General features: G+C 34.8%; 1 protein-coding gene across 1 annotated transcript in view; it reads left to right on the forward strand.

Moving 5' to 3' along the window:
• IMPA1 (inositol(myo)-1(or 4)-monophosphatase 1) overlaps positions 1-15,924 on the forward strand; it is a 28,782-nt gene extending 12,858 nt beyond the window's left edge. Inside the window, exons 7-9 of the mRNA XM_008580729.1 lie at positions 216-324; positions 7,774-7,925; positions 14,488-15,924. Coding sequence (XP_008578951.1) covers positions 216-324; positions 7,774-7,925; positions 14,488-14,603 — 377 coding nt within the window. The 3' untranslated portion in view covers positions 14,604-15,924. The remainder of the gene's footprint in view (positions 1-215; positions 325-7,773; positions 7,926-14,487) is intronic.
• Positions 15,925-17,909: the final 1,985 nt, after the last annotated feature.

The raw sequence follows: 17,909 nt of genomic DNA on the forward strand, positions 1-17,909 counted from the left end.
TAAGAAGCTGGACTTTTTTTGATGCTTATAAAAACAATCGTTTGGGGATAATAAATTCATCAGCAAAATACTTAAAGACTTTAGAGAGAAACAAATTTGATAAAACTAGGAAAAGGGTAAATGTGTCCTGTTTTATTCTGTTTTACAAGTGTCAAATTTTTTCTAGAATTCTGATTATTAAAATCTAGTGATTATTTAAAACATTTTCTTTTTAGATATTACCAAATCACTCTTGGTGACCGAGTTGGGCTCTTGTAGAACACCAGAGACTGTAAGAATTGTTCTTTCTAATATGGAAAAGCTTTTATGCATTCCCGTTCATGGGTAAGCTCCTTTTTATTTCCTACCTAACAGTTCTAGATAATTTAACATTGTGAATGAATAAATTTTCCTTTAGAAATGAAATTTTTATTAACAGGCATGGAATCGGTACCATTATTCTAATTTTGTAATGTATTTTTGAACCCTTTTTATTTGAAAGTAATTTAAAATTTAACAAAAATTATGGCAATAAAATAGTACAAAGAACAGTAGTATATCCTTAACCCATATTTACCTGTTGTTAACATTTTACCCCATTTGCTTTATCATTCTCTCTCTCTTTCTCTCTGTGGGTATTTTTTTCCCTGAACCATTTTAGAATAAATTATGTACATCATATCTCTTTACTCCTAAATGCTTCAGTTTATTTTCTAAGAATAGTGTTACTCTCTTCCATAACCAAGGTACAGTTATTGACTTCAGAAATATACTTTTTGATCTAATATACTGTCTGTATTCAATTTTGTCAGTCAATCTAATAATGTCCTTTATAGCATCTTCCTTCCTCCAGAGCAGGATTCAGCCTAGGACAGGCATTATATTAAGCTGCCATGTCTCTTTAGCCTCCTCTAATCTAGAATATTTCCACAGCCTCCAAAGTTACTCATTTCTTCTAATTTTTCAAATTATTTGCATAGAGGAATGCAAGGTAGACTCATAATGAATTTCTGATTTCTCTGTATCAGTAGTTATTTCCCTCTTGTCACTTGTTATTTTATGTATTTGTGCTTTTTTTCTTTTCCTATTGATTAAATTACCTAATGGTTTGTCTATTTTGTTTATTTTTTTCAAAGAACCAGGATTTAAATTTATTAATCTGATCTACTGTTTTTCTCTTATTATTTTCATCCTGTACTTTCTTTTGGTTCACCTTGTTTTCTTTTTTTTCCTTTCTGAGTAGAGAATTTATTTTAATTTTTTGATTTTTATTGATATAAGTATTTAGGCTGTGAATTTTTATTTGGTAACTTCTTTCAGTGTATCCCGTAGATTCCATGTATTGTTTTCATGATAAATATTTTTCATAAATTCTGTAATTTGTTTGTGTTTTACCCAAGAGTTGTATTCTTAAATTTCTATAAGGAAAGGCCTTTTTGTTTTTTTTTTTAAATTTCATTTTTAATGTGTAGCTTTATTGCATTGTAATAATTCTACTTTATGGGACTTCCTGATGTCTTCTTCATACCCTAGTCTGTGATCAATTTTTGTGAAAGTTCCCTATGCATTGGGGGGGGGCGTACATTCTCTATTTTCAATATATAGGCAATAGATCTGCCTTATTATATTGTTTTTATTTATTTTTTTGTCTGTCATAATAGTTATACCTTCATTGTATAATTTTAACATTATAAACTATCCTTTGTCCTGTGTCATCCTTTCAGGCTTGAAGTCTCCTTTGACATTAGAATTGTAATTTCTGCTTTCTTATTATTCTTATTTGCCTTTTAAATCTTTGTCTACTCTTTCATTTTTAGTCTTTTTGAATTATTGCATTTTAAGTGTATCTCTTGTATAGGGCGTAGAGTGGAGCTTCACTTTATAAGTCAACTTGAAAATCTTTTTCTTTTAATAGACAAGTTAGGCCTGTTGATTTATTGATATGACTGTTTCGTTTGTTATCAATTCTGTTGCATTATCTTATGTTTTAATTACTGTATTTATTATGGTGTAGTTTATTTGGTGTGCCCTTTCTTTTTTTTTCCCTGTATTTATGAAAGGTTAAGTTTTATTCTAACAGGTTTCTTTGGTGTTAAAACTTTTTATAGTGCCATTAGTACTCTTTTTCTTACCCATTTACTAAAAATTGGAACCTCTGTAAAGTTTCCACCTGTTAACTGTGTAACAGTAAATGATTTTACTCCACTTTTCCCCTTTTCTCTCTCTTTATATCCCATTTTTTAAGTTGCATTCTTTGTACTTTGTTAGAACATATCATTATTACATATTCTTCAGTCATGATTCCTTCTTTGGTCTTAGTGCTGTGTTTGATTTTATAAAATTCTCGAAGTCCTTTTGTAAAATTTTCCAGTCATGTTTTGATTGGATGAAGCTCATCCTCTAGGAGATTTCTTGGGGAAGGCACATGTGCATAGTATTCCCTGAGTTTGGTATATTCTAAACTGTTTTTGTGTGGCCTTGAAACATGAAGGACAGCTTGGCTGGATATATATCCTTAATGAAAAAGTATGAACTAAATTTCTTGAAAATGCTATTTCACTGTTGCTTTGCTTTGTATGTTTTTGAGAAGTCTGATGCCAATCTAATTTCCTTAGTTTTTTTTTTTTTGTTTGTTTGTTTGTTTTTTGTTTTCTGGCAGCTGGCCAGTATGGGATTCAAACCCTTGACCTTGTTGTTAACCAACATCATACTCTAACCAAGTGAGCTAACTAGCCAGCCCCATTTTCTTGGTTTTTAAATTATTTTATCTTTTACATGAAGACTGTGAGAATTTTTTTTTCCCCTTAATTTTAAAAGACTAATAGGTTTACAAATATTTAAGAATTGCTCATTCTGGGTCAATTTTCTTCTTCAGTGTGTAGATTTATGTGTTTTTTATTTCTGGAAAGTTTTCTTGAGTTATCGTTTTAAATATCAGTTCACTTCCATTTCATTTTCTTCTTCAAAGACACCCATGGGAATGTTCAACTTCCTTTCTGTCCTCCATTTCTGCCACTTTCTGCCCCTTTTTTACTTCTTTCTTTTATTGTTTTTCTTGATTTCCCTTTTTTAGGCATCTGTTCTCCTCTGGGCACCTTGTTAAATTTATTCTTCATCATATCATTTTGTCTGTTTTTCCCCATTTCTTTTCTGAGTTCAATAATCATCTCATTTTATTTTTTTATTTTTTGGTCCATTCTCTGAGTTCCTGTATTTCTGATTTAACCCTTTTCCCCCCATATTCACAAGTCTTTGTTTGAAGATATTTAATTCAGATTTTCTTCTGCTTAATTGTTGATTTTTGGGGGAGTCTTTATCAGCCAAAAAAAAAATTTATTAGCAATATCTGATACTTTCCAGTAGTTTGAGTGGATGTGGTCTACTTTTTAAAATTTCTGTACATTTTGTGATCAGTGTTCCTGGTTTCAGAGCTCCTTATTTTGCCAGTTCTGCCCTTCTGTGCATTTTCTTTTATGAATATCTGTTAAGTGGTGGTGGGGAGGTGGGGTTGGCATGTCTTGTTTCTCTTCTATTTCTGCAGGATCCTTAATTTTCCATTAGTAATTCCTACTTTTCCTTTATTTCTTTGTCTCCAAGAGGGTACCCCCTCTTCTTTCTTATCTGATTCTTCTCCAGAATTACAGCTTCCCTAAGGCTGCTGAGTCAGGTTCTGCATATATTTCAGCTCCTTCTCTGTAGTCACGACTGCGAATTATCAAGTCCTGATCTGTGTTCGGTATTTTTGCATTTATTATCTCACTTTCTCTTTCCAAGAGTGATTTTGTCTGTGGTCCCTGTGGGTCCTCTGTTCCTCTCTGCTTTTTGTCGTAAAGTCTTTTCTGCCTCTTCTCCCCCATTGTTTGCATCCAAGGGCTTGTGGTGCTCTATTAGAATTGGTTTGTTTATTTTTCCTTATATTTACAGATAGTTTAAGAGTGTGTTTTCTGATTCCTAGAAATGCTGAAGGAATGGGTCCTGTAGGTTTTATTTGTCCTCCTTCTTGATTTAATTTCATTTTTCTAGGAGAGAATGATAGGGAATTCAAAATCAGGATGGTGCTATTATTCTCCAAACCTCAGAGTTCTTCTATAAAGAGTTTGATAAGTGAAGAAAGTAAAAGCAAATATTTGTCCTTACATTTATCCTTAAATTTTCAAGAAAAACCAGAAGTTCGAGGTCCTTAAATTTAATATAGCTAATGGCTATATTAAATAGCATTTCTCTGACCTTTATTGTAGTTGTTTGCATAAAAAATCCTAATATACAAAACTGTTGAATAGCAACAGACTTTTATGATTTTATTTCACCACCAACTGTTCCTACATTTTTCTGAAAATATTGTCACCGAGTTATAAAATTCTTAGAACTGATTAAAGATCATCTAATAATCCAGCCTTATTTTGTAGGTGAGTTGAGTGTAGTTCAGAGAGGTGAAGTGGCTGCTTAAGATCACACAGCTAGATGGTGACATGACTAGAACCCTGGCTTCCAGATCATTTCTCTTTTTGCAATATTAGACTTCTCTTTTAAGAGTCAGGACATTCAAAGTATAGTTTGACCATTATACAAACTATAATTATGGGCTGTAAATCTGTGGTCTAGATAAAGTAAGAGAGAGTGTCACTATCAAGTAGCTATAGAAACTCCCAGAATGATGTCCTTGACGGAAGAGCAATAAGATTAGAAAACCTGCTGCTACAGTGCTGTTTGGAACCAAGGACTTTTAACCATGGGCAATAAAATGTTATGTTAGCCATAAAAAAGCTACAAGTGGTTTACAACTTTAACCTTTTATTTTGCCATTGGCTGAAGTAAAAAGTATAACCAGGAAAATGTTACCAAGGAGAAGTACTAATTTATTGGTTTCTTTTTATGATCTTTTGCAATCAGCTGATTCTTCTGTTTTTCAGTATGATTTCAGAATTACTTATACGAAACAAAATGCAACTAAAAGTTATAATCTGAATGAATGCTTTAAACAAATAGAAGCAGACTGATAACTTCCTAACTAGGAAATAACATTTATGAGACAAAGTAAATTATTGTGGGTCCATTTCCTTTGTTTAAATTTTGGGAATTCATTTAGATGAAATGCACTATGTCTGTTATATTATGCTTTCTGGCATCATGGTTTAGACAATAATTACATTATAAACATAGCTAAATTTTATTAAGGATATATACGCTAGGTACTCTGTGGGGTGCTTCGTATATATCATTTTTAATTATTACAGTAGTGGTGAAAAATAAGATAGTATCCCCATTTGATGACAAGAAAGCTAAAACTCAAAGAAACTTTTTCAAGATTATAGGTTTAAGCAGCTGAGCAGGGGGGCAAACTCAAATCTTTGTGACACCAAAGATAGTCATTTTTGCTCTGAGCTATACTAACTCTGTTGGAAGATCAGACTAAGATAGGATTCAGAACACAGTACAGAATCTAGACCATGGCCTTAATTACCTATTATTAAGTGATATTTTTGTTAATCTTTTAGTGATACTTGTCTACAAAAGAATATTCTCTTTCTGACTACAAGACCCCTTTCCTGAGAGCCCGTGATACTCATTAAAAGTAGACAGAAGCATTGCTAGTAGTATTACTGCTGTTCTTCCAGCCTGGGATTCTATCTCTGGATAGAAATACCAAGGGGTTACTTGTGAAAGATCTTGGTAGTTGCTTTCTATAACATGAGAAATGAACTATTACATATCCCATGTGAAAAGGGAGAAAAACACATCTTTCTTTATAAACTAAAAATAGCCACTAAAGTTAATCTGATTTATTTATTTGGGAAACAAACATCTGTGGAAATTTGTTGCACTTGCTAGTTCTTTCTTACATTTAATGTGCAGAACGAACATAGGCAGGCAAACATATTCCAAATCAAAGACATCATGTCATTCTAATCCTCTTCTTAAAAAATGCTTTGGTATAAAGGATGCACTCAGGTGCAATATTTTCTACTTTTATATTTTAGATACAAAACAAATACCACATTAGTCATCAATTTCCCATTATATTTTAAATAATAAACTGTGAAAGATCTCAGTAAACAGAACTCACTCCTTATTTCCAGAAGATTAAACATTACAAAAGGAGCTTGAGGAAAATACATTTGAAAGTAACTTGTAGACATGATGACCCCTTTCTCCCAAATACACACTTCAGTGTGTATTTCTTCAATAAAAGGAACATTCTCAAACATAACTACAGTACAATTATAAAAATCAGGGAATTAACATTGATATATAACCTAATATAAAGAACTTTATTCAAATTTTGAAAAAATTCTAACCCATGATCCAACCCAAGGTCATGCATTGCATTTAGTTGTAATTTCTCATCAGTTTCCTTTAATTTAGAGCAGTTGCTTAGTCTTTCTTTGTCTTTTATGACCTTGACATTTTTGAAAAGTATAGGCCAGTTATTTTGCAGTATATCTCTTGATTTGGGTTTGTCTGCTTTCCTCATGATTATGTTTGGATTATGCATTTTTGGTAGGAATGCCACAGAAGTAATGTTCTGTTCTTCTCAGTGCACATGATATCAGAAGGCACATGATACCTTTTTGTCCCATTATGGGTGATACTAACTTTAATCATTTGGTAACAGTCAATCATTGTAAAGGTGCTATTTTTCCCACTGTAATTACTTCATATCTGGTTGGGAGATACTTTGATACCTTCTAAATATCAAACTTTTACCCACTCATTTTAGCATTTATTGATGATTCTTTCTTGAATCATTTGTTACTACAGGTTGAGCATGCCTAATCCAAAATTCTAAATGCTCCAAAATCCATACTTTTTTGAGTGCCATCATTGTGCTCAAAGGAAATGCTCACTGGAGGATTTTGGATTTATGGATTAGAGATGCTCAACCAGTAAGTATAATACAAATATTCCATAATCAAAAAAAAGACATTACAGGGATACTCAAGCTATATAATGACTATCAAATAGTAGCCATATTTATCTTGGTATATTTCCAAGGAAGAGTTGCTATGAGAAGGCAAACATGAAGTCATCTTCCAAGGCAAGCTTACGTCTATGCAGAAGCCAGGCATGCTGTATTCCTTTAGGCACATTTATGGTGAATAGCCAGTTGGGAATGATCAATAACATGATATTTTATGCTACCTAGAGACTATTTGCATTGTGGTAAGTGTGCGTATGTGTGTGTTTATGTATAGTAATGTAAGCCGTAATGCCTGGGTTTAGACAAATATGAATATACATTCATGCCATTATAGTAAAATTATGGCCTTTTCTGCCATGTTTTTTTTTCCTTAAAAATCATTGTATTAATGTTTATCTTATTACAAATGATTGCTTTATGAGAATTAGTTTTGTGATTTATGTAGTATACCCTGATAGTTAGATTTTACGTATTTTTATTTTAAAATTAGATACCACCTTCTTTTATAGTTATCGTCTAGATTGGGCCAAGTTATCTCAATCAACACTTAAATAGAAGTTAAGGAAGAATCTCTTATTTGAAAGGATGATTTTTTCTAATCTTATTTATTTATTTTTTTTTGTCTTTTGTCTTTTTCCGTGTCCGGCAACGGATCGCAACTCTCAGTGTTGCCCCCGTACCGGACCGGGGACCGGCAATGGGATTGCAACCCTCAGTGTTGCTCCCGCGCCTCGCTCAGCCAGTGAGCGGGAACCGGTCTGTATGTGGGATCCGAACACTCGGGCGGGAGCGCCGCCGCGCTTCCCAAGCGGCGCACTTATCCAGTGTGCCACCGGGCCGGCCCTCTAATCTTATTTTTTAATGCTATTTATTAGGATCCGTGGTGTTGGAACAGCAGCTGTTAATATGTGCCTTGTGGCAACTGGAGGAGCAGATGCATATTATGAAATGGGAATTCACTGCTGGGATATGGCAGGAGCTGCCATTATTGTTACAGAAGCTGGTGGAGTACTAATGGACATAACAGGTAAAATTATGAGACAATAAAGCAGTTTTCTCTTCACATCTGTTGGATTTTCCTCCATATGTATTTTGTTATTAATTAATTTATTTATTACAAATATTCATTAGATACAAAGCTGATTGTCCCCCCTCCTGCCCATTATGTGAGGGTCAGATTCATACTGGGGCATACCCATTACCAGAAATTACTTTTGTACCCTTTGTCCCCTCCTAATTATCCCCCAACATCCCTCCTCCTCCCTTTTTCCCCTCCACTACAATTTGTAGCTCTAGGAATGTTCCCTCCCTCTGTTGGATCACGGCACTTACTGTGGTCTTTCTTTCCTGCCTTCCTTTCTCTCTTAGCTCCCACATATGAGTTAGCACATGCGGTATTTATCCCTCTGCTTTGCTTGTTTCACTCAACGTAAGTTTTTCCAGGTTCATCCATGTTGTTGCAAATGGGAGTATTTCATTCTTTTTTATGGCGAAGTAGTATTCCATAGTATATATATACCACAGTTTCCTTATCCAATCATCTATTGATGGACATTTAGGTTGGTTCCATGTCTCAGCTATTGTAACAGAGCTGCAATAAACATGGGAGTGCAGGTATCTCTTCGACGTGATGATTTCCATTCCTCTGGATATATACCCCGAAGAGGGATTGCTGGATCATATGGAAGATCTATCTGTAGTTGTTTGAGAAACCTCCAAATTATTTTCCAAAGTGGTTGTACAAATTTACAGTCCCACCAACAGTGCAGTAGTGTTCACTTCTCTCCACACCCTTGTCAGCTTTTGTTATTTACTGTCTTTTTGATTATGGCCAATCTAACTGGAGTGAGGTGGTATCTCAATGTGGTTTTAATATGCATTTCCTTGATGACTGATGATGTTGAGCATTTTTTCATGTATCTGTTAGCCATTTGTATGTCTTCCTTTGAAAAATGTCTATTCAGCTCCTTTGCCCATTTTTAAATTGGGTCATTTATTTTTTTACTGTATAATTGCTTGAGTTCTATGTATATTCTGGATATTAGTCCCTTGTCGGATGCACAGTTGGCAAAAATTTTCTCCCACTCTGTAGGTTGTCTTTTCCCTCCGTTGATTGTTTCTTTAGCTGTGCAGAAACTTTTTAGTTTGATATAGTCCCATTTGTTGTTGCTTGTGCTTTTGGGCTCATGTTCATAAAGCCTGTGCCCCAACCTAACTGATGAAGTGTTTCACCTATATTTTCCCTTAGTAATTTTACAGTTTTGGGTCTTATACCTAGGTCTTTAATCCTTTTTTTTTGTCCTTTTTGAGATCGGCCGCACCGCGCTCAGCCAGTGAGCGCTGTGAGCGCACCAGTCATCCCTATATAGGATCCGAACCCATGGTGGGAGCGCTGCTGCGCTTCCAGCCTGCACTCTCCCGAGTGTGCCACGGGCTGGGCCCTCTTTAATCCCTTTTGAGTTGGTTTTACTGTAATGGTGAGAGATGCATATCTAGTTTCATTTTTCCGCATATGGATATCCAGTTGAAGAGGCAGTCTTTTCCAAAATGTAGATTTTTGTTGCCTTTGTCTAATATCAGATGTCTATAAGCCTGAGGAGTGATTTCTTTTTTGTTTTGTTTTGTTTTTTTTCGTGTCCGGCAACGGATCGCAACCCTCAGTGTCGCGCCCGTACTGGACCAGGACTTTTTTTTTTTTGCTCACGATTGCTTTGGCTATTTGGGGTCTTTTGTTTTTCTGTATGAAAGGTAAGATTGTTTTCTTCATTTCTGTGAAGAATGTCATTGGTATTTTGATGGGGATTGCATTAAATCTGTAGATCACTTTGGGTAGTATAGACATTTTCAGAATGTTAATTCTTCCAGTCCAAGAGCATGGAATATCTTTCCATCTTTTTGTGTCTTCTTTAACTTCTTTCAGAAGTGGTTTTTCATTCTCATTGTAGAGGTCTTTCACCTCCTTGGTTAAATTGATCCCTAGGTATCATATTGTTTTGGTGACAATTGTAAGTGGGCTTACTTTATTTCTCTTTCTGTTAATTCATTATTTGAGTATATAAATGCTACTGATTTGGGGGCATTTATTTTGTATCCTGCAACATTACTGAAGTTATTAACCAGCTCTATGAGTTTTTTGGTAGAGTCTTTAGATTTTTCTATATATAGTATTATGTCATCTGCAAATAGGGAAAGTTTGACTTCATCTTTTCCAATCTGGATTCACTTTATCTCTTTCTCTTGTCTGATTGCTCTAGCTAGTACCTCCAATACTATGTTGAATAGAAGTGGTGAGAGTGGACATCCTTGTCTTGTTCCTGTCCTTAAGGGGAAAGCCTTCAATTTTTCCCCATTCAGAATAATACTGGCGGTGGGCTTGTCGTAAGTGGCTTTTATTATGTTGACATATTTTCCTTCTATACCTAATTTGTTGAGAGTCTTTAACATGAAGGAATGTTGAATGTTGTCAAATGCTTTTTTAGCATCTATTGAGATAATCATATGGTCTTTGTCCTTGAGCTTGTTGATGTGATGTATCACATTTATTGACTTTTGTGTGTTGAATCATCTTTGCATTCCTGGGATGAATCCCACTTGATCACAGTGTATAATTTTTTAATATGTTACTGTACTCTAATTGCTAATATTTTGTTGAGGATTTTAGCATCTAGATTCATCAAGGATATTGGCCTGTAATTTTTTTTGTTGTGCCTTTATCTGGTTTTGGTATCAGAGTTATGTTGGCCTCATAGAATGAGTTTGGGAGAGTAGCATCTGTTTCAATTGTTTGGAATAGTTTCATGATAATTGGTATTAACTCCTCTTTAAAAGTTTGATAGAATTCAGCTGTAAAGCTATCCAGACCCAGACTTTTTTTGTTGGAAGATTGCTAATTACCACTTCTATCTCCTTGCTTGTTATTGGTCTGTTCAGGTTTTCTATCTCTTCTTGGTTCAGTCTTGGTAATTTATATGTGTCTAGAAACTTATCCATATATTCCAGATTTTCACCCCCCCCCCCCTACAGTTGTTTATAATAGTCTCTAATGATTATTTGTATTTCTGTGGTATCAGTTGTAATGTCTCTCTTTTCATTTCCAATTTTTGTTATTTGGATCTTCTCTCTCCTTTTTTTTTTGTTAATCTAGCTAATGGTGTGTCTATTTTGTTTATCTACTCAAAAAACCAACATTTAGTTTTGTTGATCTTTTCTATTGTTTTTTGGGTCTCTATTTCATTTAGTTCTGCTCTGATATTAATTATTTCTTTCCATCTACTGCCTTTAGGTTTGGATTGTTGTTGTTTTTCAAGTTCTTTGCGGCATAGTGTTAGGTCGTTATTTGAAGTCTTTCCATTTTTTTGATATTAGCATTTACTGCAATAAATTTGCCTTTTAGTACTGCTTTTGAAGTATCCCACAAGTTTTGGTATGATGTATCTTTATTTTCATTAGTTTCTAGAAATTTTATTTCCTGTTTAATTTCTTCTTGAGGTCACTCAGGAGCCTGTTATTTATTTTCCATGTATTTGTATAGCTTGCAGTGTTTTGCTTATTGTTTATCTCCAGTTTTAGTCCATTTTGGTCTACAAAGATTGTTGGAATGATTTCAATGTTTTTAATTTTGCTGAGACTAGATTTGTGACCTAATATGTGGTCTATCCTGGAGAATGTACCGTGAGCTGATGAGAAGAAAGTGCATTCTTTAGCTGTTGGGTGAAATATTCTGTGTATATCTGCCAAGTCCAGTTGGTCTAGGGTGTAGATTAAATCCTGTGTCTCTTTGTTGATTTGTTGCCTGGAAGTCCTGTCTCATACTGAGAGAGGGGTGTTGAGATCACCCACTATTAACATATTAGGGCCTATCTCCTTCTTTAGGTCTAAGAGTGTTTGCTTGATATGTCTGGGTGCTCCAGTGTTGGGTGCATACATGTTCATGATTGTTATGTCTTATAGCTGGATAGTTCCCTTTATCATTATATAATAGCCTTTGTCTGTTTTTAAATGTTTTTTGGCTTAAAGTCTGTTTTGTCTGATATAAGAATAGCTACTCCTATTCATTTTGGTTTCCATTTGCATGGTATATCTTTTTCTACTCCTTCACTTTTAGTCTATGAGTGTCTTTACAGGTGAGGTGGGTCTCTTGAAGACAGCATGTACTTGGGTCTAACCTTTTAATCCATTTAGTTAGTCTGTGTCTTTTGAATGGGGAGTTTAGTCCATTCACATTTAGAGTAGTTATTGAGAAGTGTTGTTTAATTCCTGTAATTTAATTGCTACTTGTTTAGGTGGTTTATATAACTTTTGATCATTATTTCCCCTTTTGTTTCTCTTCCTCAATGTGAGTTGGGAATTTAAGGCGGAATGATTTAGCTTCTTTCTCTTTCTTGATGGCATTTTTGTTTAAACTGTGGGTTTTCCTCTTTCTCGTGTATTTGTGATGGTGGTCACCATTATTCAGATTCCAGATGAATGACTCCCTTGAGAATTTCTTGCAGGGCTGGTCATGTGGTGGTGAACTCCCACAACTTTTGTTTGTCTGGGAAATACACTATTTCTCTCTCGTTTCTGAAGGAGAGCCTTGCTGGGTAAAGAATTCTTGGCTGGCAGATTTTCTTTTTTTCAATATTTTGAATATATCATCCCACTTTCTTCTGGCCTGTAGGGTTTTGGTTAAGAAGTCTGCTGTTATTTTGATGGAGGTTCCCCTATAAGTGACCTGACACTTTTCTCTTGCTGCTTGTAGAATTCTCTCTTTGTCTTTGAGCTTTGCAAATTTAACTATAATATGTCTTGGGGAGGATCTTTTTGGGTTGAATCTGTTTGGGGACCTTTGAGCTTCCTAGATCTGAAGATCTGTATCTCGCCCTATACCTGGGAAGTTTTCTGTTACTATTTCCTTGAGTAGGTTTTCAATACCTTTTCTTTTCTCCTTCCTTTCAGGAATACTCATAATTCAAATGTTAGAGCACTTGAGGTTGTCTGCTATCTCTCTTAGGTTTTCCTCATTATTTTTAATTCTTTTTTCCTTTTTTTTTTTTTTTTTGTCTGCCTGACTTATTTCAAAAAGACCATCTTCAGGCTCTGAAATTCTTTCTTCTGCTTGCTCTACCCTGCTGCTCAAGCTCTCAGTTGTGTTTTTTATCTCATTGAATGAGTCTTTCATTTCTAGAAGTTCTCCTACACTCTTTTTTATGGAATTACTCTTTGTAGATTTCCTCCTTCATATTCTGGATGTTTTTTCTTGTTTCATTGTATTTTCTAATTGAGTCTTCCTTTATTCTAGTTTTCTTAAGATCATTGCTCAAAATTCTTTTTCAGACATTTCAAGGATTCCCTGTTCCACGAGGGACATGACTATATCCTTTCAGTTGTGTCATTTCTTCTTGATTGTTTGTACTTCTAGTATTTTTTCGCTGATGCTTGGTCATTTGGAAGGGGATTTGCTTCTCCTTTTACATTGAGGTTGGCTGTGGAGTGGCCCTGGTTGCTACTGTGGGGGGTGAATTGTCTTTGCTTGACAGTAGGTGTGGCGGTAGTTATGTTAAACCACCTTCGGGACTCTGTTCCCGTTGGAGACTCTGTGGTCATAAAATGAGCCCCTAGCACCGTGGAGTTCTGCTGGGCCAAACTCGGTGGGTCGGATCCATAGGCTGGTGCTCCCCACTAGGTCTGACGCTGGGTGAGGGGCTGCATCCAGCCATGCAGTTCCACTGGCTGATGTTGCTGCCTGCTGCCACTGGTGGGTTCACCTGCATGCTGCCAGTTTAGGGTGTGGGGGCGGGGCCTGGAGCTTCCCATATGTGGGTTTTTTAAAAAATGTTTGATATATGTTATACTTCAGCTTTTAAAACAAAAACAAACTATGATTTTCTGTGAAATCAAGATAAACATTAGGAGATATAAGTAAGAATAAGAGCCAATGGTAATGTGGGACTGATAATGATAAATGGCTAAGCCTCTTCAAAAGTGAATATCAGGAATTAACGAAAGGCTATTGAGAAGTTCTAGATAGTCACTGAGTCTGAGGTTGGTACCAAGAACTCTCTGGATGGTGACTATGGTGGTAGTTGACATAGACTTCCTCCACTATTGCCCTCTGTCTTGGGCCTAGAGAAATTAAATACTTGCTTTGAGTGGATGGTGAAATTTTAAAGTGAAGAGTGAACCTGGGTTCAAAGAATTCTTTTGTGATCTGGAAGAAAGGCAAGGAAGAAATAAGGAAATGGGAAGGACAGTGGTATGAAAGTGCACCGGAGTTAGATTTTCTGTCCATAGATTCTCAAACAATAAAGAGGTAGTAAGGAGTGCGCAAGAGAAGAATTAGAAAGAGAAAAGATATTTTTCAGAATGATGTGAGTTGAGATTCTCTCCCACTCACTGCAGCAAGTATTTACTCAAAAAAAGATGCTTAGAAAATCAGTTATATACTGCCAAAGCTTAAACATTGTAGTTATGTGACAGCATGGATTTTTTTTAAGAAAATTGAAAGTATTAAAACATTAAGATTGACCGTGGTACATATTGCTGTACTTGTTTTATATGGATTGTTTTTGTATGAGATATAACCGTTTCCTTATTTGATTTGACTTTAGGTGGACCATTTGATTTGATGTCACGAAGAATAATTGCTGCAAGTAACAGAACATTAGCAGAAAGGATAGCCAAAGAAATCCAGATAGTACCTTTGCAAAGAGATGATGAAGACTAATTGCAACAGCCTCATATTCAATCATAATTGCTTTTTCCCAGATTTGCTGACACTCATCTTTGATGTCCAAATTAAAAAATTGGAAATTATTCCATATTTTATTAAGACTAGGTATGCAAGAATAGATGTAATGTTTGTTTTAAAAAATTTTGTGTTAAGAACATACTTTGGGAAGAATACACTAGAAGTACAGTTTATGAGATAAGTATTACATTAGCTGAAATAGTTAGAATTTTGCATTCTAAGTCCTCTGAAATTTTGACTTACTATTTATATACATAAACATTCAGGTGGAAAGTTACCTTTTCGGGAAAAATTTTGTTTGGTTCCAAAAGCCATATTTAATTACATTTGTAAGGATATAACAAGTACTTACTAGACTAAGGTTTCCCTCTTTGCAGAGAACCTTATTTGGTTTTTTCATCAGTGTACACAGAGCACCTAGCACAATACCTGTCAAATTGTAGGCGATCTTAAAATAAATATTGTAAGAAGGAATATTTCAAAGGGAGCAATACCTAGTTATAATCGATACATAAAGTAATGAGCTCACTATTTTGTATTTTTGCTTCAGGCTTTGAAGTAAAAATTATCTAGTTACCCTTTTTGCATTTCATGTTACCATGCCATTTCACATAACCATACTGCCAGACAGCATTGCTTATTATGGGCATTTCTAAAATTAATATAGTATTTTTTCAAATGCACTGTATTACAGTATATGTTTGGGTTTGCTTTAAAGTCCCTGTGTAAGAGAGAAGAAAATGTTTCCAGAAGGCACTCTCATCAGGTATCTAAGTAGATAAAGTATAACATTTTACTAAGTTCAGCATTCACATTTTAAAGATGTTTACACTGATTTGGTTATGCTAGCAAAGATACTCTACTGTTAATATTGAACTATTTGGTTTCTTTCCAAACTCCTTATTTAACTTGGTTGCTGCTGGATTCTGTTCAACCTTTAAATATTCCTTAATAGTCCTTGCCTATCAAACTCAAAAAGAATTGTACCAGTTCATAGACATTTTTAAAGGATTAATTTAATGTTTAGCCTTGTTGCTTGGCACACGAGCAAACTATTAAGTTTTGTTACAGCCTTGTGTTTGTTCAAATGAAAAGTACTTCTATAAAGTTTTCAAGGTAGGAGGTTATTTTATTGTTGTGATTTGAATATTATAATTACTGTATTTGTACTGTTCATTGTGCACACTGAAAACGTCTCATACTGTTCTAAGACAAATTGTTTTTGCAATTAAATTTATTTTAATTAAGAAACTATCATATGAATACGATTTTAAATAAAAAGTATGATTGATATTTACATCATTAAAGTTTATAATTTGAGGGCCGAGCCCGTGGTGGCGCACTCGGGAGAGTGCGGCGCTGGGAGCGCAGCAGCGCTTCCGCCGCAGGTTCGGATCCTATATAGGGATGGCCGGTGTGCTCACTGGCTGAGCGCGGTGTAGCCGGTCTCAAAAAAAGGATAAAAAAAAAAAAAAAGTTTATAATTTGAGGGCCGAGCCCGTGGTGGCGCACTCGGGAGAGTGCGGCGCTGGGAGCGCAGCAGCGCTTCCGCCGCAGGTTCGGATCCTATATAGGGATGGCCGGTGTGCTCACTGGCTGAGCGCGGTGTAGCCGGTCTCAAAAAAAGGATAAAAAAAAAAAAAAAAGTTTATAATTTGAGCTACTTTAGGGGTTTTGTATTGAGTTACAAATATTTGAAACTTGTGATTGTGATTGAATATGTATTCTTTTTTTTTCTATAGTTTTTTCAACTTTTTTAAAGACTTAAAAGCATTTTTTTTTCCTATAAGTAGCTTTTACATCTTCTCATTCTAAAAATGCAGTTGGATGTTTGGTGGTTGAAATTTCTTTAGATACTGAAAAAGGATGATTGACAAGTGAATTATTCAACAATAATTTGAAAATCTTTCTTTAAGTAACAGGACTTCTTAGACTGAACATGTATATGTTATAGGCAGAGTATATTTTCTTCCTTTATGTGTATACACACACAAAGGTACATAAAATATATACACTTGAATACCTCTCCCCACTTTTTACAATAAATTGAGCTCATTCTATTATGTACTTATTTGTGAAGCATTCGTTGGCTTCATTATGAATTACTCGCTATTCCTAGAAATGGTTTACAATGCCTAAGTCAGTAGTTTGCCTTGATTTATATCATTGGGACTCAGTTGTCCTTAATTTTATGATCTAGTGTAGAGCCTAAGATGTCATGTTCATGTTTAAAGAAAGAAAAAAAATAAGCATTTCAAATTGTTTCCTTTCACTCAGGTCCTTATCTTTACCCTGCCTCATTTAGGAAAAATAAAAGTACTTTTTTATGATCTAATTAATACATGTACATAGTTTAAAATTTCAAATAATACTATAAAGCTTAGAATGAAAAACAGCATTTTCCTATCTCATTCTACCCCACCCCTGAGACCATTGCCCCAAACTCTTAGCAGTTGTTGCTGGTATTTACCAACATATTTTTAAAGAGTAGATATATTCTACTATATCTTTATTTATTGACTTTACTCATGGAAGATGACCCCATGAGTTACCTTTCTCTATATAATATTTTTGTTAATTTCATTGTTTAACTTACAACTTTTATTCACTGGTTAACTAACAAATAAGAGTATTATGATTACAGTTTCTTTCCTGTGCAACATTTTGTTCTTCTTGAAATTAACAGATTTCCCATGGGGTTGTAAAACTTCTTTGTTTTCTGTTTATTCACCATAATCAAGTATTCTGTTCTATTAGTACTAATTTCTTCTCCCTCAGGAGATAGATCTTTTGGGGCCCTTTTCTTTTTCTTCTGTCTGAATTTTTGCTGGCCATAGTCTTTCAGGGCTTCCTCTTGCTTCTCTTACACAGAAGTTGAATCTTCTGTGTCCTGGTCTTTGGCTCATTTTGGTGAGCCCATTTTCCAGGTGCTTTCTGTGAAAATGTACATGGGAGGTAAAATTTTGAGCTCTCTCATGTCAGAAAATGTCTATTCCTTTAAGCTTCATTGATAGTTTGGCTGTAAGTTGAAAAAAAATTTTCCCTCAATTTTTTAAAACATTGCTTCTCTCTTTTAGCTTTCAGCATTGCTGAGGAGAAGTCATTCTGATGGTCAGTCCATTAGTATGTACTCTTTTCTCTGGAATGTTTTAGGATTTTCTCCTTATTTCTGGAGTCGTCTAATTTCCCTGTGATAAGCATTGATTTGTTTCTTTTTCATTCATTGTTTTAATCATTCGTGTCCTTTCATTCTGGAAAGTCCTCAAGTCTTTAGTGTTTTGT

The sequence above is a fragment of the Galeopterus variegatus genome, unplaced genomic scaffold (genome assembly GCF_000696425.1).
Source record: "Galeopterus variegatus unplaced genomic scaffold, G_variegatus-3.0.2 Scaffold2148, whole genome shotgun sequence".
NCBI lineage: Eukaryota > Metazoa > Chordata > Mammalia > Dermoptera > Cynocephalidae > Galeopterus > Galeopterus variegatus.